This window comes from Pongo pygmaeus, chromosome 11 (assembly GCF_028885625.2).
Source record: "Pongo pygmaeus isolate AG05252 chromosome 11, NHGRI_mPonPyg2-v2.0_pri, whole genome shotgun sequence".
NCBI lineage: Eukaryota > Metazoa > Chordata > Mammalia > Primates > Hominidae > Pongo > Pongo pygmaeus.
The window spans coordinates 20,268,007-20,292,453 of record NC_072384.2 but is presented as its reverse complement, the minus strand read 5'-3'; the positions used below and the strand labels follow the sequence as shown (position 1 = coordinate 20,292,453).

General features: G+C 38.7%; 1 protein-coding gene across 1 annotated transcript in view; it reads left to right on the top strand.

Annotated features, from left to right (window-relative positions):
- Positions 1-24,447, top strand: part of CNTNAP5 (contactin associated protein family member 5) — an 874,937-nt gene that overhangs the window by 700,067 nt on the left and 150,423 nt on the right. Inside the window, exons 15-17 of the mRNA XM_054478744.1 lie at positions 8,275-8,402; positions 8,580-8,750; positions 19,048-19,266. Of these exons, the coding sequence (XP_054334719.1) occupies positions 8,275-8,402; positions 8,580-8,750; positions 19,048-19,266 (518 nt within the window). The remainder of the gene's footprint in view (positions 1-8,274; positions 8,403-8,579; positions 8,751-19,047; positions 19,267-24,447) is intronic.

Sequence of the window (24,447 nt, the reverse complement as noted above, 5' to 3'; positions counted from 1 at the left end):
TTGCATTTACATGAAATGATCCTCTCCCTGAGGAGATGGCTTAACCACAGGGATATTCAGAACTCACCAGTCAGAACACAGATACACAGAGAGACATTCCTTACAACTTCTTCTTGATCAGAATTTACTGGAACTCTTAGCCAAGTATGTCTGAAGGGGACAGCTCTGACAGAATGGGAAGCTGGTGATGCTGTTTTCCTGCTCCTTTCATTCTCTCAGTCTTTGTCATTTCTACTCTGCCTGGGGCTGCTTCTGTGGTCCATGGCAATGCTCTCTGTGAACTACAAATAAATCCCAATGTCTGCATTTTTTAAAAATGTGGTGCCTTCATCATGTAGCAGAAGGAGAAATAATTCCATCTCCTTTGCACATCTGTCTTATAGGTATTTTGTGAAAGTGTCATCAGCTAATTCATGTAATAACACTTAGAATACACCCAATTGTAGCTATTTTTGCTAGTATCATTGTCATTTTCTGGATGTAAAATGTAATGAATCTCTCAGTAATATTTTATTATGTAATGGAAAGAACAAATTGTGGATTTGTCACTTATTAACTAGAAAGCCTAAGTCATTTAGCCTCTCTGAGCTTCTGGTTTCTAATTTATTTTTTAAAAGTGGGGGAATATCTATCTCTGGGAAATATTGGCTGAGTTAGCAATAATTTGTGCACCCAGCAGAGGTGGCATGGAGTCAGAGCTCGAAGATTTATCAACCGTCTTTTTATTATTATTTTCTCCATTTTCATCTGATCTTAAATAAACTATAAAAGGCAACATTGATTTATAGAAGTTAAACCGATGTCTAAGAAAAGTCTGTATGCATGTACTGCAAATCAAAACCACAATGAGATACCATCTTATACCAGTCAGAAAGGCTATTAAAAAGACATAAAAACAACAGATGCTAGAGAGGTTGTGGAGAAAAAGGAACATGTTTACACTGTTGGTGGCAGTGTAAATTAGTTCAATCATTTTTGAAGACAGTGTGGCGACTCCTCAAAGACTTAGACAGAACTATCATTTGACCCAGCAATTCCATTACTGGGCATATGCCCAAAGGTATAGAAACCATTCTATGATAAGGATATATGCACAAGTCTGTTCATTGCAGCGCTATTCTCAATAGCAAAGGCATGAAATCCACCTAGGTGCCCATCAATGATAGACTGGATAAAGAAAATATGGTATATATATATATACCATGGAATACTATGCAGTCATAAAAAGGAATGAGATCATGTGCTCTGCAGGGACATGGATGGAGCTGAAAGCCTTTATTCTCAGTAAATTAACACTGGTGGAGGAAATCAAATACTGCATCTTCTCACTTATAAGTGGGAGCCGACTGATGAGTACACATGAACACATTGGGGTGGGGAATGACACACACTGGGGCCTGTAGGAGGCTGGGGAGTGGGAGGAGGGAGAGCATCAGGAAGAATAGCTAATGGATGCTGGGCTTAATAACTAAGTGAAGGGTTGATCTGTGCAGCAAACCACCATGGCACGTTTACCTATGTAATAAACTTGCACATCCTGCACATGTACCTCTGAAATTAAAAGTTGGAAATAAAAAAAAAGAAACTAAAGGGAAAAGAAAGAAAAGTATATATGCATGTATGCAACGAACAAAAACAACAGAAGTAATAGCACGCCAGCACAAAGTTCATTCAACCAACAAACTTCAAGTGGAGTAAGGAAATAGCACTGAGGTTCCTTTTCCCCAAAATAGGGCTGATCTCTGAAAGTTTATTGGTAAAATTCACCATGTAACTGATGGATCTGCCCTGTGTGTAAATAAACCAAGAGATTCCTTGTGAATGTGTAACAGAAGAGCTCATGGACTCCCAGAAATCCTGTCAAGGTGATCCATGTGTAATCTCAGGGAATGCAGGGCTGGAAAATGATTGCAAATTAGTAAACTGAAACCTAGTCAATTGAGCTGTGTCTTGTGTGGAGAAAGCATGTATGCACAGAATGGGGATGGTCACCCTGAGACTTACAGAAGACAGTGTGAGGACTCAGGTCCTGGCGCTGTGATTCCAGCACAGCCCAGAGGCGGCACAGACTAATGTGAGAAACACCAGCTTCCACTCTTGAGAGAGCTGCTGTTGGCAGGTGGGAGACCCGTGTTGGCGCACAGGAGACATTGGTGGTTATAGGCAAATGCTTTGGCATCTAAATCTGTGTCCAAATCCTGGCCTTTCCTTTTGCAAATGATAAACCTTGAGAAGTTTCGTCACCTTCCTGAATCTCAGTTATTGCTCCTGTACAATGCAGGTAATTGTTACAATATTTTCCTAGCGTTATTCTCAGGATTAAGTGAGTTCATGTGTGACACTCTACTTCAATGCCCCCATGGCCAGGGAAAGGCTCCAAGGATATGAGTTGCTCATCTGAGTCCCCAAACCACCAGTACATTATAAAGCAGCAACCTCAAACTCTAGCAGTGCCTCTAATTTAGGGATCTTATTTTTCAAAAAATAGTTAATCTCTGGGAAACGCAACAGTCACTTAAAATAGAATTTTATTGTCCACTTTATAAACATTTTGGTATTTGGACTTTGCCTGTGAGAGGTAGAGACCTCTTAAAAGGTTTTAAGCAATAAAGTATGAATCATGGTACATATTATGTAAACATGTTTCCTGGAATAATAAGAAGAATGATAGGAATTAAGAGAGTGGATAGATTAGAAGCAGGGATCCAGTCTATGTCACCAGCCCCAAAGCCTAGGCAGAACCATAAGATCTCAAAATAAAACTGAGTCCAGGAGCATGAGGATAAAGCAGTTGAATGGAGAGATATGAAGAAGGTGAAACTGGTGGAAATTGTTAATTAAGAGCGAGGGAGGAAGGAAGAAAAAGCAGAGAAATGAAGACTCTTATGCTTATGATCTCTGCAACTGGGTGTACAGGGCAAGTCATTCACAGAGTTGAGTGACAGTCAGGTGGGAAAGCTGACCTCTGAGAAAATGACTAGTGAAGGAGGTTCAACATCTTAGTTTAAGGTGCCTGATGACATCCAAGGGAAGGATTTAGTAGATAGTCAAATAAATATATATTCATGGAGGAACATGTGTGTGTGTGTCTGTGTGTGTGTGTGTGTGTGTGTGTGTGTAGCAGCAAAGAAGGCAAAAGTAAAATGTAAAATGGTGTAACAAAGTGAAGGACATTAGGGGCCGACATGTTCCATGGAAACTAGCAATTTAATAAGAGTAGTCTCAGTGGACTTAAAGGGGAAAAGGCCAATTGTCGTAGGTTGAGGAGGAAAAGGGTGCAGAGGAAGATGAGATGAGAGAAAGATGAGATGAGAGAATGCAGGCAATTATCTGAAGAAAATTTGGCTCTGAAGAGAAAAGAAGGGAAGTAACCAGATTGAGAGATAGGGTTGAGGACGACTACAGCATGCAAGCAGAAAAAGTGGGAGAAGTTGAAGGTACAACATAAAGAGAGAGCTTAATTGAAGGAGAAAGTGCCCTGAGAAATCAGAAGAAGATGAGATTCAGGATAAAATACTAGCCATGGACAAGGTGAGGATTGCTCAAGCCAAGAGAAAGCAAATCACAGTGGGTTCGATGGTCTGACTTTGCAGATACCTTTGCTAGATTGCTGATTAATGCCGAGCTTATTCTCTACAAAACATTTACTCATTTTCCAACAGGGAAAACAAGAATTACACACACACACACAAGTCAATATATATATCAATGTCACAAAATATTTTATGCAAGAAATTAAAATTAGAATAGAGAAGGAAAAGAGAATACAGAACATTTGGGAACATTTTTGAGAGGAAACTGGAGTTGAGTCTTGAGAAATTTGAAGAGTTGGAGAAGACAAACAGTTGATGTGTTCCAGAGAAAGAGAGATATCTATTTTGGAATCATCAAGATCTAAGTGGTATTGAATCACAAGTATGGTGTATAGTCTAATAGTTTTGGCTTTTAATCTACTTGCTTCCTCAATAAGACCAAAGGCAATCTAGAAATGTATAAATATATTTCTAGAAATATATATATATATGTATTCATTTTATATATATATAATGGCACCACTAATTGTTTCTTTCTTTATATTGAGGGAATGTTCTACAAATTATGACTCCCAAAATCTTCATCTGTGGTATTTTTTAAATCAATTTTACATCTCTAACATCTTGAGTGTCATTTTAATTTCTTAATAGTAAAGTGACATTGAGTAAACCTTGGCTGATTCACATACCAAGACCTGCTTTTGTTTTCTTGTATCTGTTTATGAAAAGTCCTATGGTTTCAGATTTCTGGAGCATTTATAGAAAAAAAATACTTTCTGAACATTTTAAATACATACTTAATTTGCCTTAACCGCTTGTTTCTTATGTTAGGAAATAAAAACAAGATTGCAGATGTGGTCCAGTCCCCCCCGCCCACCCCTGTGTGGAGCACAGGGAGATGGATATTATCCTGGGGTAGACTGTATATTTGACCACTCAATGCCTGCATTTGCTTTGGTTGGCAGCCAAATGACCTTTAAGCTCATTTAAAGCTTCTTGTTACCTAAACTCCTCGGTCTTTTTTTTTTTTTTTTTTAAATCTGGAAGCCTTGAGAAAGAAAGCAAAAGAAAAATAATTGCTCCTTAAACAAAGCTAAGATAGAATTATCAGCAAGCATCAGTGCAGCACTGCAGACTTGAAGAGTTGCTTGCAGGCATCTTACAGGCCATTCCTCCTTTGCAGCCATAAGAAATGAAAAACATCATGTACCCCATTCAGGAGAAGGGGGTGTGGAGTCTCTTGAGGTTGATCCACTCAGATTCACACATGGGCTTCAAAGGGAACTGAGTTCTTGAATTCTTCCTATAATTTTCTGTTTGTCTACCATATATATAATGTTTTATTTGCTACTTCTGAGTGACTGAAAGAGGAAAGGACACAAAAGAGGGGAAAAAACCCACTGTATTTTTTAATAGTTAAGTCACCCAAATTATATACTAAAATAAGCTTACCAAGCAGCAGTTAACCAAAATTCGTTGATGAAAATGAATGGCAGTCTGTGACATTTCATCAAACTTGAATGATACCCTGCCCCCACCACTCTGCCACTCTAAATTTGGTGAAATACCAAGATTCAGATATTTAAACTTAGAGAAGACCACATTGACTAATTCTGTACCATACCCTTGCTCTTGAGAATATTTAATTTTTTTTTCTTGCCACATGTGTTTTATTATTTTTAGGTCATACTAAAGTGTTTTTTAAGGATCATATGCCTAATCCATGTGCTTTTGTAGGCTCCATAAACGAGAATGTCTGGCTGCTCTGCTCATGCATTCCAGTTGTGGGGTGCCATTTCTTGTTCTCCTTTTATATATTCTTTGTATGTCATGTTTCTATTTCAAACTTCAATGAGAATTTCCATAACTATGTATTGAGTCACTACTATGTACAAGTTGGTGTGTTCATTGTTTTGTATACATTATTCTCTTTGATTAATACAACAATATCAAATTATTGTTATTATTATAACCATTTAAAACATAAGAAAGCTGATCCCCAGAGTGACCTCACTGATGTTATACAACTAGGGTGGTGAGGTACATGGATTCTAACTCATGTCGTCTGATCCCAGCGACGGGCTTTCTTACTACATACAACACAATCATCTCTCAACTGTACTTAGAAAGGGCCTTGTGCATTGTTACAAAGGAAGTGAAAGTTTTCAGAGTCCTTACCCTGGCATGAAGAAAGCAAATCTACAGCTGTAGACTCCTTGCCTATTAATAGGTACCACCATCATTTGCATCCTTTTATTGTGACTAAAACCCACCATGACAATCACCACTACCATCACCACCAATTGTCCTACCCATTGTTTTGAAGTGTTGGAATCGTACCCGTCACTCACAAATTTAATTAAATCCGATCATATTCCTAATATGACCTTAAAAGCAGGAATAAATATGCAAATTCCCCTTGATGGCTCCATTGCCTATAGGCTCAACACAGCCTTCATATGCAGTTTATTGGTCCAGTCAGTGTGGGTTCCCACTATAGTTTTTTAAAGAAATTTAAAATTCATCGCCAATATTCAAAAATTGAAAATTTTTACATTAAGATTCTAGCCTGGCTCTTTGGTCTCATACTACAGAATAGCATAATTTCCTATTGCTAATGAGTACTACAGGTCTGTTTTACTTGGGACACCTACTTTATACTTCTCTCTCCTTCCCCCTGACACTGAGATTTTGTGTCAATTTCCATTTATTACTAACACAAAGCTAGATTTACATGCTTTTTGACTCGCTTGGCCCCTGTAGGCATTTAAATTTGTATATGTTTCTGTCCCATTAGACAGCTTTAGAGAGCAATTTACTTTAAGTTTTCAGGTAGAAAGTATTCTTAGTAATGTGTCTTGCATTATCAGACTAAATATGATTTATTTCCTCTGTTATTTGGAAGAGAATTTTATTCTTAGAGTGCTATTTTTAGATCCCAACACTTGACACAAAAATATCAAATTTTTGTAGAAAAGATGTCAGAGTGTATAGGAAAGGCAGTCGTTGGCATTGATGGGCAGACTTTAGAAACTACCATTTTCACCTTGAAAATGGAAATGGAGAGACATACAATTCTATAGCAATACAGAATTTCTTCAGGAGAGGATTTGGGTTTGGTCTTCATTTCACTTCGGCTATTTGGAATTTGCTTTGAAATCTCTGCCTGAAAAGATACTGGAATGTGGAGATTGAAATTCATGCCTGTGTCTATGCAACATTCATAGATGTACTTTCAAGCTGAGACAAAAGCCTTATTCTATATCCTTTGAATGGCCTCTAAGTACGGGTATTCGAATTGTAGATATTGTATGGTATATTTCTTTACATTTTCCTTTTGATCTGTAGGAATATATGTACAGGTGAATATTTGACTTATTCATAATCGAGATGAATTAATATGTTTTTCTCCATTTTCATGAGTTGGATAATAAATCTGAAAATTTAATTTTCTACATGTGCTGTGTAATATACGCTCTCCAGTACAAAATCATAGGTGGATGCATAAAACGATAAATTGACTTGCCTGGGGCCACAGAGTAGTTCAAGAACAAAGATTAGAACTGAAATAAGTGTCACTGCCACCATTTTTGAGCATTTACCATAGATCAGGCACCATGCTAAGTGACTACATAATCTCTTTTAAATCCATCAGTCACTGTGATGTAGATGTTATCTCCATTTTAAAATTGAGCACATTGAAGATCTCAAAAATGAAATTATTTGCCCAGTCTAACACAGCTAGGACCTGGAGACTGAGATTCCAGAACACATCTGTATACTTCTAAAACTGTGTCCTTAAAGACCTGGGGTAAATACTGGGGATACCAAGAATGTGACATTGTCCCTGTCTCTTCTGTGGTGTGAGGTGTGACTTTAGGCCAGCTGTCTAATATCTCTGAGACTCAGTTTCCTCATTTGTAAATGGGCATAAAGACACCTACGGCATAGGATTTTTTTGGGGGAAAAATACCTATCCCCTAGTGTATTTCTGCTCAAAACCATTGTACATTCAATGCTAGTTTCCTACATCCAATTTTTCCTTCTCAGCCAAATGATATGGCCCTTACCATGAGTCCAAAAACACCACCTTAAACGAAAGGGGAAAATATCCAATGGCTTATCCTATTCTTTCTAAACTTTATCCAAAGGTGATTAGTCAATATTTTATTTGCATGGTTAACAAAAACAAAGCCAGAGTCACTAACTACCTAGATCTTTAAGAACAAAATGAAAAGCAATGAAGCAGTAACTACAAAGCACCTCGAGTTAAAAGGTGGTAAAAAAAATCTAAAGTTGATCAAAACCTGTTGGCAGGTGGCTGAAACAAGTCCTTGGAGTGATTTTTGAGTGGAATTTGTGATGGCTGTTTCAAGTTAGTTGCTGAGATAGCCGATCTCTTTATGGGAATGAAAGGTGAGATTTAATGTCACATTAGCACACATTGAGCTGGTGGGCTGCTCTTAGCCACCAAAAGCAGCATCTTTGTAAACTATCCATTTCTACAAGCACACGTGGGGAAGATGTAAAATTCACTTGTTTTTGGACGCCAGCCATGGGTTTTGTAATTCACATTCCTTCCCTTCACACACACTTAGGCGATGAAAGGCCTTCTGTTTTCCCTCTCTGCCCCTACCCTGCTGCAACTGGCCAAATCACTTCTGAAAAGAGGGGTCATGGAAAAGAGTCCCTAGATTATCCATATTTTGTCCTCTTTTTTTCTTAAATTTATGTTTTGCAGGACAAATGATACTGGCTTTCTTTCCTTCAAAGACCACTTGCCTGTCACTCAGATAGTTATCACTGATACCGACAGATCAAACTCAGAAGCCGCTTGGAGAATTGGTCCCTTGCGTTGCTATGGTGACCGTGAGTACTAAACCGAAAGAAGCTTTCTCTCTGCATTACATGAGCACAAGATGTTTTTACTCCCTTATCCCTTTTCCCTGCAGTGTGCCCTAGTCTTGAAAATTATCCACATGCCTAGTGCTTTCCCATACCCCATTGAAAACGATAAACCATGTTGAAGGATTTTCTCATTTGCAGGACGCTTCTGGAACGCCGTCTCATTTTATACAGAAGCCTCTTACCTCCACTTTCCTACCTTCCATGCGGAATTCAGTGCCGATATTTCCTTCTTTTTTAAAACCACAGCATTATCCGGAGTTTTCCTAGAAAATCTTGGCATTAAAGACTTCATTCGACTCGAAATAAGCTGTAAGTGCCCTCAATTATGAATTTAATGTAACTGATCAACAAACAAGTTTTAGTCTTGTTTTTGCCACCAATCACTAGTGGGGCATTTGTACCAGCAAATTAATCTCACTGGACATCTGTAAAATTAGCAGTGATAATGTTAGTTCCTTCTGATGCTTTATGATTTATTATGACCTGTCAGTATTTAATCAGTCATTCTCTCATCAAAACATGGGCATTCCGAAAATTCCCATAGACACCTATTACAGTTTCCAAAGGTATTTCTTTTTTTTTTTTTTTTTTTTTTTTTTTTTTTCTGGAAATTCTCTAATTTGCACATTTTTTTTTTCTTTTATTATTATTATTATTATACTTTAGGTTTTATGGTACATGTGCACAATGTGCAGGTAAGTTACATATGTATACATGTGCCATGCTGGTGCGCTGCACCCACCAACTCGTCATCTAGCATTAGGTATATCTCCCAGTGCTATCCCTCCCCCCTCCCCCCACCCCACAACAGTCCCCAGAGTGTGATGTTCCCCTTCCTGTGTCCATGTGTTCTCATTGTTTAATTCCCACCTATGAGTGAGAATATGCGGTGTTTGGTTTTTTGTTCTTGCGATAGTTTACTGAGAATGATGATTTCCAATTTCATCCATGTCCCTACAAAGGACGTGAACTCATCATTTTTTATGGCTGCATAGTATTCCATGGTGTATATGTGCCACATTTTCTTAATCCAGTCTATCATTGTTGGACATTTGGGTTGGTTCCAAGTCTTTGCTATTGTGAATAATGCGGCAATAAACATACGTGTGCATGTGTCTTTATAGCAGCATGATTTATAGTCCTTTGGGTATATACCCAGTAATGGGATGGCTGGGTCGAATGGAATTTCTAGTTCTAGATCCCTGAGGAATCGCCACACTGACTTCCACAAGGGTTGAACTAGTTTACAGTCCCACCAACAGTGTAAAAGTGTTCCTATTTCTCCACATCCTCTCCAGCACCTGTTGTTTCCTGACTTTTTAATGATTGCCATTCTAACTGGTGTGAGATGGTATCTCGTTGTGGTTTTGATTTGCATTTCTCTGATGGCCAGTGATGGTGAGCATTTTTTCATGTGTTTTTTGGCTGCATAAATGTCTTCTTTTGAGAAGTGTCTGTTCATGTCCTTCGCCCACTTTTTGATGGGGTTGTTTGTTTTTTTCTTGTAAATTTGTTGGAGTTCATTGTAGATTCTGGATATTAGCCCTTTGTCAGATGAGTAGGTTGCGAAAATTTTCTCCCATTTTGTAGGTTGCCTGTTCACTCTGATGGTAGTTTCTTTTGCTGTGCAGAAGCTCTTGAGTTTAATTAGATCCCATTTGTCAATTTTGGCTTTTGTTGCCATTGCTTTTGGTGTTTTAGACATGAAGTCCTTGCCCATGCCTATGTCCTGAATGGTAATGCCTAGGTTTTCTTCTAGGGTTTTTATGGTTTTAGGTCTAACATTTAAGTCTTTAATCCATCTTGAATTGATTTTTGTATAAGGTGTAAGGAAGGGATCCAGTTTCAGCTTTCTCCATACGGCTAGCCAGTTTTCCCAGCACCATTTATTAAATAGGGAATCCTTTCCCCATTTCTTGTTTTTGTCAGGTTTGTCAAAGATCAGATACGTGTAGATATGTGGCATTATTTCTGACGGCTCTGTTCTGTTCCATTGATCTATATCTCTGTTTTGGTACCAGTACCATGCTGTTTTGGTTACTGTAGCCTTGTAGTATAGTTTGAAGTCAGGTAGTGTGATGCCTCCAGCTTTGTTCTTTTGGCTTAGGATTGACTTGGCGATGCGGGCTCTTTTTTGGTTCCATATGAACTTTAAAGTAGTTTTTTCCAATTCTGTGAAGAAAGTCATTGGTAGCTTGATGGGGATGGCATTGAATCTGTAAATTACCTTGGGAAGGATGGCCATTTTCATGATATTGATTCTTCCTACTATTTGTTACCTGTGACTTTAATCTTCCACACTACAGGACTTTATTCATGACACTTTCCATGCAAAGCTGAAAAGAGGATTATTATGCATTCTAATCATATTTGGGGTCTACTTTTTTGCTTTACCTTTGCTCCAAAATTAATTTCCTGACTTATTTCCCAAACTAGGAGCGTGTGACTATCCAATCAGAATCCCCACAGTTTCTCTACCACTTCCCCATGGACAGTGGCTTATCTAATAAACTTGAAGCCAGGATGTGGATCACCTTTTAGCACTGCATACCCTACATATAAACTATATTCAGTAATAATCATGATATGCGATGAAAAATAATGGGAATACAGATGGTGACATTTCCTATAATTAAACATTTTGTATATAATCATACTAATGAAACAATATTCCAATACCAATAAAATACAATTTAAAAAAATTACATCAAGTGGCGTTTTTAATAAAAAGGGAAAAAGCTTACCTATATATTGCTCTGTTGTGATCATAGTAACATTAAAATTTATGTTTCTGAGTCTCTACTTCTCGAAATTTGACAGTGACTTCATAAAATTTAAGTTTTCTCATATGTTTATATTCAAAAGAGAGTGTACTCATGTCCATTTATCTTATATTGAGAAAATAATACTTTCTATTAATTTTAGTTTGTTTCATATGAAGCAAGAGCTATACAAATAGTTAGATAAAGTTTTAAACTTCCCAATATATTTGTTAAAAATTCATAAAAATTTCATTTTATACTAAATTCTGTAAATTCTAGTACTGTCAATGTTTTTACTTCAGGATTGATTCTAGAAACTTCTACATGTCCCTGCAAGCAAAAAAAAATCTACTGCAATAATTTCAATAGAAAATTCATGATAAATTTCTATTTTATTAGGTAAAAAGTTACCATATTCCTAAGAATTTGAAATTGCTTGAGTTCTAGTAGGATGCAAATTTTGTCTCAAATCTCTGTGGTTCCATACATTCATGTATTCAACATTAGATTTGAGTCAAATAAAGCTAGCACAGTAATTATACAGATGAAAAATGAGAACTTGAGTTCTTATTTTTAAAAATAAACAAATAGATTTGAGTCTGTATTTTTAGGAGACAATGGTAAATCTAGAGTTCTCTGTATTAACTTTCCCTCAGAATATAATATTTATTAAGTGGAAAGAGATAAAACATACTAATTTGAAGTTTATACACACATTGTTAAAAATTAACAGTGGCATCATATAAACAAAATATATTTGTTTATTTTTAAGAGTAAGAACTTAAGTCCAGGCACGGTGGCTCACACCTGTAATCCTAGCAATTTGGGAGGCCTAGGCAGGAGGATTGCTTGAGGTCAGGAGTTTGAGACCAGCATGCCCAACATGGTGAAACTCCGTCTCCACTAAAAATACAAAAATTATCCACGTGTGGTGGCAGGTGCCTGTAATCCCAGCTGCTCGGGAGGCTGAGGCAGGAGAATTGCTTGAACCCCACTGGCAGAGGTTGCAGTAAGCCGAGATTGCACTACTGCACCCCAGTCTGGGTGACAAGAGTGAAACTTTGTGTCAGAAAAAAAAAAAAAAAATAGGTGGAAAAAAATAAAAAAAAAAAACAGTAGCTTCAGCATCTATTGAAACAGACCAACAAACGATTTGTTTGGTGAAGGAATGTTTTATCACTAACATTGCGTAGAATTACTTGTGTATGGTAATACTTTTTAAAAAGATGGATTTTTAGTGACTTTTGCTATTTTTTTGGTTCTCCGCACTCAGTATACTTTTTATTGCTTATTGACAGGGTAGGCTGTACCCACCACCTTGCCCTTGTTATTCCCATGACCATAAAGACTCAGGCTTGTCATTAGGTGCCCTATGTATGTGTGTCTAAATGAATGCTTTTCTGTAGTTTGATTGAGGCAATTGACCATATCACTATAATGATGTGACTGCATGAAATACCCTTGAAAGCATAAGTAATGTCTTAGCAATAGAAATTGGAATTTGAGAGCTCCAGAAAAGGAGACAAATAAAAAAAAAATGACTGGAGGAGATGACAGAGGTGTTTAAGTTTCCTGCAAATTTCCAGGCAGCTAAGCGTTTCTTTTGCAGTTACTGCACAATACATACAAAATCTTCTTAATTGGTAGTTTTAACCTCCTTTTGCTCCAACTATTGAGACTATTAATGGGAGGAAGCTCTTGTGGCTTTGGTGTGAAACAAGATCCCTCATACCTAACATGGCCAGTCTCTAAAAATGTTGAGTTGAATGCCAACAATTTCATAATATGTATATAATAACTTCAATGTAAATTTAATAAAAATCAGGCCCCATGGCCTTTTGATTCATTAAAGCAGCAGCAAACGTATATTATTACAAGGTGATGACTGATGATTTAGTGTTAATTACATATCAATGTCCAGTTTGTTTGCACTTTGTGGTACTGTATTTTAGAATTACATTTGACAAAAATCAAAACCTACTGAAGTAATTGTTTGGTATATAATATATCACCAGATTGGAGAACATATAATTTCCAAGACAAGATTTTATATAAAAACATTGAAAAGTTCAAGATCTTATATTCTCAAATATTTGTTACTATTAATATTTAAAAGGGGAAAAGACCAAAGTGGGATGGAAACATCTTTCATTCTTTATTTATGGCTACACTCATATTACGCATTTTAGGCAGATGGAATTTTTACCCTAAAGGGTTCATAGCAATAAACCTCCACAGACCAGGCACTTGGAAAGGAAATGGCCTTTTAACAGATGCAGTGCCTCAGAATAGATTTCCCTCCCATCCCTAAGGAGTGTTCCTCTAAAACTATCTGAGCAGCAGTTTCCAAGGTTGATATATCCAAATTATTGGACAGGGAACAGTAGATTCCCATGAAATTTTCAATCCATTTCCTTCCAGCCTACTTTCAAAGATATTTGAATTTTGTAGCCCATACTCTATGAAAAAGAAGACACGCCACTATGTTCGTAAGTCTTAGTGAATGTGTTTTAGTGGACCTGTGAAAACAATAACTATTTTGATACTCATCTCACAATGGCTGTACAGGTAGAAATTGATATGTTAGAGTAGATGAGGAGATCAGAAGGAAATGGCTTTTGAGAGTCAGTCTGGCAAAGTGGAAAGAAGCTAGACTAGAACCCAATGTGGATTTGAGCTTTTGTTCTTCCAAGTGGGTTTGTGAGCTGCCTTGAGTAAATTCTTCTCCCTTCCTATGCTTATTTATGCAATATGGGGTTGGTGACATCCATATGCCACCCAGATGCCTTTGGCTGCAAATAACAGAAAATTCAATCTGAACTGGCAACCACAAGAATGGGAATTCACTGGTACTGGAGCATGTGACTAAGCCCAGAGGAGGTAGGACTGGCTTCCTTTATGGTTGTTTTCAGTAGTTTAACAAAGTTGTCAGTCGTCTGATGGTTTTGGTCTAAGGCTCGCTCTCCATCATGGTGGAGCTGCATCCCAGCTGTTGAAGAATCCCTGCTTTCCAGCCTTACAAGCAATCCTCCTGAGAGGCCACTCACTTGGCCCCCAAGAACCAATGTGTATGTGGCTGGGAACGTATCGATTGCAGATTGATTTATACCAGGGCCTACCCCCACACCAGAGAGTGGGCTAGCTTCCCCTAAAGCCCATGGGAACATGAAAGAGGGAAGAGTTTCCCAAAGCAAACTCAGTATTGTTAGAAAGAAGGTAGTCGTCAGGGAGACAATCAATGAGGATTCTTCTAAGGCAGTTGTCAGAATTGAAATGTGTAATTTATTTTTAAAACTACCTTGAAAGGAAACAAAACCAGAAATTTGCTGAGCTGCTCAGGGGAAAAACTATACATATATATACTGTATGTGTGTGTGTGTGTGTGTATATGTATATGTATGTTCATGTATATATTTACTGTATAAATATGAGAGAAAAGAAAGAAAGAAAGATTTAACTTTATCATTTCAGAAGTATCATACTGAGAATACTACAAAAGTGATGTTAACTTGGACACACTATAGTTAGAACTTCAGAAAATAGTACAAATGAATACTACTAATAATTACACTTTTGTTGAATTGTTGAGCAATTATTCTGATTAGACACTATACAATTCTTTACATTCCTGATTTCATTTTGTTTCCAAGGACTCCCATCGATGACGATCACTGTGTTGTACTGTGATTACCACCACACAGTACACAGGTAGGCAGGATGAGCCTAGAGAGGGGAAGCGGCAAGCCCTGATCGCACGGCTGGGAAGGTTAGAATCCAGGACCCACTCAACTCTGTCTGGCTCTTTACAGCACCCCTCAACTCTGCTTTGCACGGGTCCGCAGGATTGACAATGTTAGAACTGAAGAGAACATACAATTAATTACATCCAGGTTTTGAGGCACAGGATATAGGGGAAGCCCCTGCAATTTTGTGCAATACCACAGGTACTATTTTTCTAGAGATAGAAAATGTGGCTGCCATCAGATCCTTAAAGAGATTATGTCCCTGAAAAGTTTTAACAGTATTTTATTTAGTTCATATTTCTCATTTTACACATGGACACACGGAAGGCCAGAGAGATTAACTCACTATGTTAAGGCCTTATGAATTATTTATTCCATAAATGGACCCTGAAATCTCTCTCATGCTGACCTGGGGTGGGGATTGAGAACCCAGAAATGGAGTGTGGTTCCGTCTTCATGGAGCTCAGGACTGAGTGCTGGGAGAAGTGCAGAGTGCGTCCTAAGGATATTCTCTAATGGGCTTGGTGGTCAGTCCTGGAAGAACATCATACAGGAGTCTTCTTAGCAGCTTCTTCTCATGTCCTAGGAGCACTTGGTAGAAACTCCATTACAGCCCTAAACATGCCCTTTCTTTTCTTTATCAGTCTTCTCAAAAGTAAATCATGAACTCATCTTGTTTCATTTGTCTCAGAATTCTCAGTGCCTAGCACAGGGCCTGGCTTGATAAAAATGCCCTGAAAGGCTGAGACTCCTTAGCTTTGCCTTGAACCATAAAGAAGTAGCTGGTGAGAGAAGGCATTCGTCAGAAGGTTGGGGGAAGTTGAACTTAGAGGGTAAGTTCATGATAGAGCTAATGCTCTCATTGGTCTTCTCCCTTCCTATTCAGGGCCAGTGGGCTATGTCCACCTCTTCAGCAAGTGAGACCCAGCTTGAGTTTGCCTTAAGGGCCCTGTTATACTGGGCCACAGTGGGATGTATCATTCATTCTCTCACATTGTTTTCAGGCATCTTTATTATCTATTCTAGCTTTGACTAGCCAGGGCAACTGCACAGGTTTCCAGGTGTGGAGGTTTTATCGTAGGAATAATGATTTAAAAATTGAGCCCTGGGAACCACCATCTGGATTCACATCCAGACTCTGCCCCACTGCACTGAGTCAGCTTACTTAGCTACCTGTACCTCACTTCCCTCATCTGTAAAAGATCCCCTGTCTCATAAAGTTGTAGCAAGCCTTAGTGAGTCAATAAATGAAAAATGAGTAGCAAGGTATTTGGCTCACAGTAAGTACTCAATAAATATTAACTATTTTTATTGAATTTTACTGATTCTAGGAGGTGCGGCTTAAACATACTATGTCTTTAATAGTTGCTTTAATAAAGTTAAATAATAATAATTTTAAAGACTTTGCAAGGACCCTAATACCTTGGTATAAAACTGTAAAAGTATAAAGAAAATTGCATAATTGCATTTAGTATTTGCAGTGTAAGGATGTTTCAGTGAATGAAATGAGAACTTCCTGTATACAGGGCACAGTGCTAGGCTCTGGGTATACGATAAATCAGATGTTCTTCTAGAGTTGCAGACTCGGGGAAGACAGTAAACAGATTATTATACAGCAGGGGGCTGCAGTTTGGAGCAGAGGTAAGCACAGATGGGAAACCTATTATGGAGGTTGTGGTCAGGGGACAAGGCTAGTCACAGCGAAGCGGCAAGCCCTCCCCAAACATGTGTTGTCTCAGTAGAATTTATTATCCACAAGACTAGCCTTGCAGGAAAGCTTTTAGCAAAATATTTAACATTCTTCACCCAAATTCTCACCAATCTTATTCTGTGTTTTATAGAAAAATGTAAATGTAGGGTCCAGTCATCTCTCAGTTAAGTGTTTTTAAATTTGGGGATGTGCAGGGCTGCCAGGTGGCACTGATGATCTGAATAAGAAACAGGGAAAGACTCAAGGGGCTGCCTTCACTCTTATTTAGTCTAACTGCTCGTCACTCAATCTGTTCCCTTCAATTCTGCTTCCTTTAAGGCATGAATTTGTAACCTGAAGCCAATTTGCCTAGGTTGAAAAATCACAGGTCATGGTAATAATAACAACAGCTATCACTTGTTGAACATGCAGTATGTGCCAGGCACAGTTCTAATAACTTTATCAGGATTCATGTCTAAATAATCTGATGATTTAAGTACTGTTTATATTCCCATCTTACAGACAAGAAAATTAAGGCATGGTGACATTGAAAACTCTCCCTAGGTCACAGTAGCTCCAGAGTCTAAGCTCTCAAGTCCCATTCTTACTGCTTCCACCTTACTACCTGTCCGTTAGGCCAGGGCTTGCCAGAAAGCAAAAGAATTCAAGCTCTCAGATACTCAAAATTCTGTGTAATGGGGACTTTGATGGAGGCTGCTTTCGGTTAAGGTTTAAAGGCTGGGAAGAAAGTGCTCTGGGGTGGAGTTTGTCTTTTGGCATTTCTGATAATTTAAATCTGGCAGTTGATGACTTCATCAAATAAATACCCATTTCTTATTTCAGGGGGTAGAGGAGAGGGAGCAATTGTGAAGGTGACTAGAAAAAAAGGAATGCCTAGCATATGAAAGTTCCAGTCCTCTCCTCATCCTCAATGTGTAAATTACAATTAACCTCTCCATTTCCTTTAAATTTAGAACATTCTTATGTGCTAATGGAAAACACAAGGCAATATAGTCAATAGAGCAAAATGGTGAAGAACCCTGCCTTTGGAGTCAGATTCTACTTACCACTTAAGACACTTTCAGCAAATTATTTATATTTCTGTGCACTTTAGTTTCCTTACTCATAAAATGTGAATAATGCTACATTTCTCATAGGGTGGTTTTGTGTATTAAAATGAGAGAATCCATGGTCAGTGCTTAGCATGGTGCCTGGCATAGAGTTCGTTGTTTCCACTTTGCTACCCCTTCCAGTTCTTTCTCTTAATGGTTATCCACCATTGCCACTATCATCACCACCACCATCACTGGCACCATCACCATCACCTTCATCACCACCATCACCACTACCGTTACCACCAGCACCATTACCACCACCAGCACTGCCACCATCACCATCACTGTCACCATTACCACCACCATCACCACCACCACCACCACCACCACTATCAACACCACCACTGCCAGCACCATCACTACCATCACCATTACCACCACCAGCACTGCCACTACCACTATCACCATTACCCCCATCACCACCACCACTATCACCACAACCATTATCACCACCATTGCCACCACCACCACTATCATCATCACCGCCACCACCATCACCATCATCATCACCTCCATCACTACCACCCCCATCAGCACCACCATCACCATCATCATTAACATTATGTCCACCACCACCATCAATACCACCACTACTACCAGCACTACCACCACCACCATCACCGCTGCCATCACCATTGTCATTTCACCATCATCAGTATGCTTATTTCTGACTGGGTGCCATCTGGCTTCCATTATACAAAGATTGTTATAGAGAGGCAGAAAGAATAATGGGAGGAGTCCCAAGTGATGACAGGAGGTTTGGGTTTGATTGCAGGCACTGCCACCTGCAGCAGCGTCTCCTTGGACAAGGCAATACAACTTTCTGAGCTTTTTTCGTTATGGAAATAGCACAAATGCTTATACAACATGCATTAGTAAAATAAAGAGGAAGCACTGGACTTCCCAGGGCCTAAGTCTCCTCCCTGCAGGAGTGGAGCTGCCTTGCTAACCTCATGTCTGCAGATATCCTGGAGGACACAGCTGAAGCCACAACAGATCCAGAAAATCCAGGGCCTCAGCATGCATGCAGGTTTATCAGATCAGCATGAATGGTCCAGGTGCCTATCCTGTTTCCTGAATTTGCAAAAGTAGCAGGAAAAAAACAGCTTGGAACAAGTATACACATTTAATTTGGTAGCTGTTACTATTAATGGTGATTTCAATGCTGCAGGGATTTCAAAAGAAGTCTTCTCTACATTGATATTGACTTACAATCATTTCTCCCACTCAAGCCTGTGCCTTGAATGTGCTAACAACTCCCTCTATCCTTCTTCCTGTTTTCCTTTCTGGTTTCAGCTCCTTCAGAGATCACCTTCACCATCGATGTCGGGAACGGTCCTGTGGAGCTTGTAGTCCAGTCTCCTTCTCTTCTGAATGACAACCAATGGCATTATGTCCGGGCTGAGAGGAACCTCAAGGAGACCTCCCTGCAGGTGGATAACCTTCCAAGGAGCACCAGGGAGACGTCGGAGGAGGGCCATTTTCGACTGCAGCTGAACAGCCAATTGTTTGTAGGTAGGGGACATCTTAAGGCTCCCTTTGTGCTAAACCCTACAAGATCACTGTGTGACCATGCCCAAGAAAAATTTCTCTTTTATTTTAGATCTGGGATATGATCAAAATGTCATAAATCATTTCTAATGGCAAATTTCATTCTATACATTCCTTTTGTCTGGATTCATTAGCTACATCAAGTTAAGATAATGCTAACCTTTAGCAAATTTTGAGGTTGTCCAGATTCTGTACATTTTCTTTTTGTAATATTGTCTTCAGATGTCCAGGGACCCCTTTTGTTCTTCATCATTGTAATGTAAATCTACCCCAAGGGACAGGACATGTCAACTCTTTACACCTTAGTGGGTGTAGACTCTAAGTCATGGGCCGCCCTTCCAAGTGCTACCCTGGTCCTGATAATTATTGATATCCATGCAATGATATAGTTGAGCCATTTTAAAGGGATTTTCGTCATCAGTAACATGGTTGAGAGAGGAATTATCCCTTTCTAAATCAGGGGCCTCTTTGATACTACCTGAAATCATAGCACTGGGGATCAACCTGCCACAGGCTGTTCATCTGAACTGGAAGCTGCTGCTGGTGGAGGCCTGGAAAGATCCAGGCATCCTTCTTTAGTCATTCCTCACTTCTTTCATTCCACTAATAGTCACTGAGCATCTACAACTGGTCAGGTATCTCGTTAGATAGTGGGTATTGAAAGATGAATTGAGCACTATCACTGCTTTTCAAGGAGTTCATAATCCTTTGGGGTGTGTGTGTGTGTGTGTGTGTGTGTGTGTGTTTCACAGAGAAGAGAGCATGGGGTTTTGGAAGTCTCTCTTCAGTGCCTGAGCCTTAACTACATTTATGTTGGCATTTCGTTTCCTTTGTCATAATTCTTACATTTTGTTAAACATAAGGGAGTGCGTGTGTGTGTGTGTGTGAGAGAGAGAGAGAGAAAGAGATATGAAAGACAGAGACTAATACAGGGTGAGCCTTATAGCTGTAGTTAAAAAAAAATTAACGTAGGTTGAGGAGGGCTTGTAAAGCTTTAAAGTATAAAATTGAGCTCTTAAAGTTAAGAAATATTGTCAATACTACCAAACGAAGAGTGTGCTTTCATATAAAACTTGGAGTTCAGATGTTTAGAACAGTGATGTAAATAAGTAACAGAATTTGTCAGTCTACCCAGATTTAACTTTGTTTCCTTTTTTGTTTATTTATTTTTTTTGCCGACTCCCACACTACATAGCTTTACTGCTAGTGATGAAATGCCATAAGCACTCAATGGAAGTTTCTTACTTGCTTCCTTTAAATTTAGGTTTGTGCAACTTTTAACTCTGAGGAAAGCAGTCATTAAAATCACACCAGCTAAAAGAAAATATGTAATAGAGTGTGAGGATGTCATATTCTCTCTTCTCAACAGGAACCGTATTTCTTTCTTTGTCTGTCATGTTCCCCAGATCCAGCAGAAGCTAAGATATAAATAATCAAAACAGTTTTGTGATTGCAAGTCATTTGCTTAATTAATAACTCATATATGTGATATGATTCACTATTAAAATATTTTAAAAATTTATATTGCTGTTTTAATTCTATTTAAACATCACATTTTGATGGGTGACTTCTGAGGAAGTTTGCTAGTCATCAAAATCTAATATATTTTTTGGTGGAATCAAGTCAAGTGTTTCACAATTTTCATAAATTTTATTCCATGCCAAAGTTTAATTTATCTTCAGGCAGTATTTATGAATCTTTCTGGCTGAAAGGTATATATAAAGATGGAATAATTTTTGTACCCTTTCATGCAAATTTTATGTAGCTACGAAATTATCATATGGACTGGATATGTGATAAAGTTTGTGCAAGTCAAAAGGGAAAGGCGGCAGCTGTGTTTCATGGCAGATTTCTATCTGCAGACATTTCGGTTAAATTGATCACAAATGCAATGAGCTGTAAGAGCATGTCGATGGGTCTGGAGGAGATATCTTGCTGGAGCTGGAGCCAAGGTCAGCTGTGTCAAGAGCACCTGCTTCTGCTATGTTTCTCTCCTATAAGTCCCATCTCAGATGTTACTCTGCTTTATTGAATTTGTCTTAATGTACTTGAAGAAGAATAAAATGCTGTTGGAGGTCACTTTAATGGTCTTTCAGTTTGAATTTTCCTATTTAGAGTTCAGTGATATGCCCATTTAGAAATGTCAGGTAGCCAACAAAGCTGAAGTCTCAACATTTCCATCTTGCACAATTCAATTGTTCAATAAATATACAGATAAATAAATAAGCATTTTGGTGCTTAGTTATAGTCACCAAAATGAACAATTGCATTCTGTATTATTCAGAAATTGAAAGGCCCTGAATATTTATATTTGCTAGGCAGGAAAAGATATCATTGGCATGTGCTTCTTTACTGGAATCGATTGAGTGTAGCATTACTTAAATATTAATTTGAATATGTCTCTCTAGATATCTTTGGCCACTGAAGGATCTTTCAATCAAAATGGAGCATTCTTCAGCATTGTAATCACTGACACAGCTGCCGTGGTCATGAGTGTTTCCTGAGTACCAGAAATAGGCTGCGTTTTTAGAATAGGATGTTCCTCTCAGCACTGCCCCTGTCATTGGAATGTGACAGGTTGAAGTGCTGATACATGAGTCAATACATACTGGATTTCCAGAATCAATATTTTAACTTCAGGCTGTTATATCACCATGATGGTTAGGGACATTTGCAACCATGCCATTTCACCAGTCACAATTCTTTAACAGAGCAGGAGACTCTTCACAACATGCAGCTTCTGAAATGTAAGCTGCAAGCGTGTGGCATTCTCACCTTTGGAACGGTCAATAGTACTGCCCCTTCTACTTTGTTATTCCCCACTAATGTGTCCATCAATATGAGGATGAGGCAAGAAAAATCCAAGATCCAATGGAGAGATCTGAGTATGCATTCCTGGTCAGACGCCAACAAGCCATAGGCCCTGGGTAGAAAAATAACTAGCATAAGTGTACTATTGTCTTTATCTGCAGAATGAAAATGAAGAGACTGTAACTGATCTAAGGCTTGAAGATCCACTATCTGCATGTATAAATTAGGAACGACTGTCACACCTACCGTCATGCCCATGCGTATGTAACAGCAAAGAAAATGTCTCATTCTCTCCAAACCTAACGCAAGATCTTTCAAAATATGCTGCAATTATAGAGTGGAAATTTTGTGAAGATAGGGGCCTGTGAGTCTCATTTTATGACTCTATTTCCTTCTACTTTGTATTTTTCCCATGAGCCTATTTTTTTTCTTGGCCCAACTGCTCTGTTTGTGTCAAAATAAACTGAAGCTACTCCAAACTTACAATCCCCTGGGGAAAATACTACACTGACATGATAAGTCATAACGTTTGGAGAGATCCCCCAAAATTGCTGTTCTTGCTTCCAGGCTGGTGGGGAATTATTATTCCTATTTTCAGGTGAAGCGTGGCAAACTCAGTGAGGTCAAGGGTGAAGCCAGGCAGGCTTGGCGTGCACATGTTAATTTTGTGCTCTGGCACTTCCTAAACTCTTGATTTGTGGCATAATGCAACACATAGATAACTGGCCCCAGTCTCCTCTTGGAATAGTAACTTATATTTTACGCTTGTGAGTGCCTCATGAAGATAGCCGTCCTGAAGCACCCCTGTAGTGCTTTCCATTAGGCATGATGTCATGTGTCTCACAGTATAGGAAGAGATCTATATTCTCTTCACATTGAGAAATAATTGGAAAATTAGCTGTTAGCATATTTTTACATAAAGATGTTGTGCATGGAGGATAATAATTATCATGACATCAATGGTGAAACAAAAAGTGAAGAAATAATTGTCTTTTTAACATTATATAAATCTCTGATTATGTCTACTACTCCCCATAAAAGTGTATTTTTTCAAAGTTAAATAATATATTAAGTATACTTCAATTTTTTTAGGAAAAATGAATGTATGACTTTCAATGTCCCCTTACCAATTACATAAGGGAAATTGTTCTGGTTGGTTTAAGAAGATGGTAAGAGACCTCTGAGCGCTAGCAGCCAGGTCCTGGGACTGCCTCAGTAACCACATAAGAAACACTAGAAGAGCACCTAGTGGCCATTCAAAAATGCTTCTTTAGTGGAAAAAAAAAAAAAAGAAAAAAAAGATGAAGAACACCTGGGTTTGTCCCTAACACCAGTGCTCCGCAAAATCATGTTCTTGTAGCTTGAAAATGTTTGAAAAAACATTGGTTCTGTTTTCATATTCAGGAAAAGTGAATGATTAAATCGTCCTTTCAGCAAAATTTTGTCTCTTCTTGAAGATGTTGAGAATTGGATACATTTAACCCATCCCAACACCCATTTTAGTGTTTTCTACCCGCTACTATATATTTTTTGAAACAGAGTCTCTCTCCGTTGCCCAGGCTGGAGTACAGTGGTATGATCTCAGGATCTCAGCTCACTGAAACCCCTGCTTCCCGGGTTCAAGCAAATCTCTTTCCTCAGCCTCCTGAGCAGCTGGGGTTACAGGTTCATGCTGCCACATCTGGCTAATTTTCGTATTTTTAACAGAGATGGGTTTCACCTTGTTGCCCAGGCTGGTCTCCAATTCCTGGGCTCAAGCAATCTGCCCATCTTGGCCGCCCAGATTGCTCCCTACTATTTAAGACACACTTTTAAAACGTTTGTCTACAACTTCTTCTGCTTTAATTGAGCTCATTTTGTGATCTTTTGGTCTCTGTTGGATTGACAATGGACAATTGAAGCAGAATGGAGGTGTGCGTGTGTGTGTGTGTGTATGTGTGTGTCAGGATTCATATTGTCTTTTTCAAAGGAGAATGCAGCACGGTATCATCTTTTCATGCAGCTCAGAAAGAGAGGCCCCGAGCTTCAGACCTCACAAAAACTCAAAGTTAGAAGCAGTAATTTGATTCTCTTGGCACTTCCACTTGTCAACATTTATAACTCAGTAAAGAAAGAAATCATTAGAAAAGCATCATTTATGTGAAACTGACATTCTAATTGTAAAAAGAAACTTAAGGCAGATCTTTCTGGACAATAAAACAGTTCTCCCTGGACATTCAAGGATGCAATCTGAGGGGCGATTGCAGGAAAGAAATCAGGCTGCCCTGGAGCTAATGTGACTGCCACATGCTGAGTAGCCACAAGGGAAGCTCCCAGTTGGAAAAGAGCAAACCA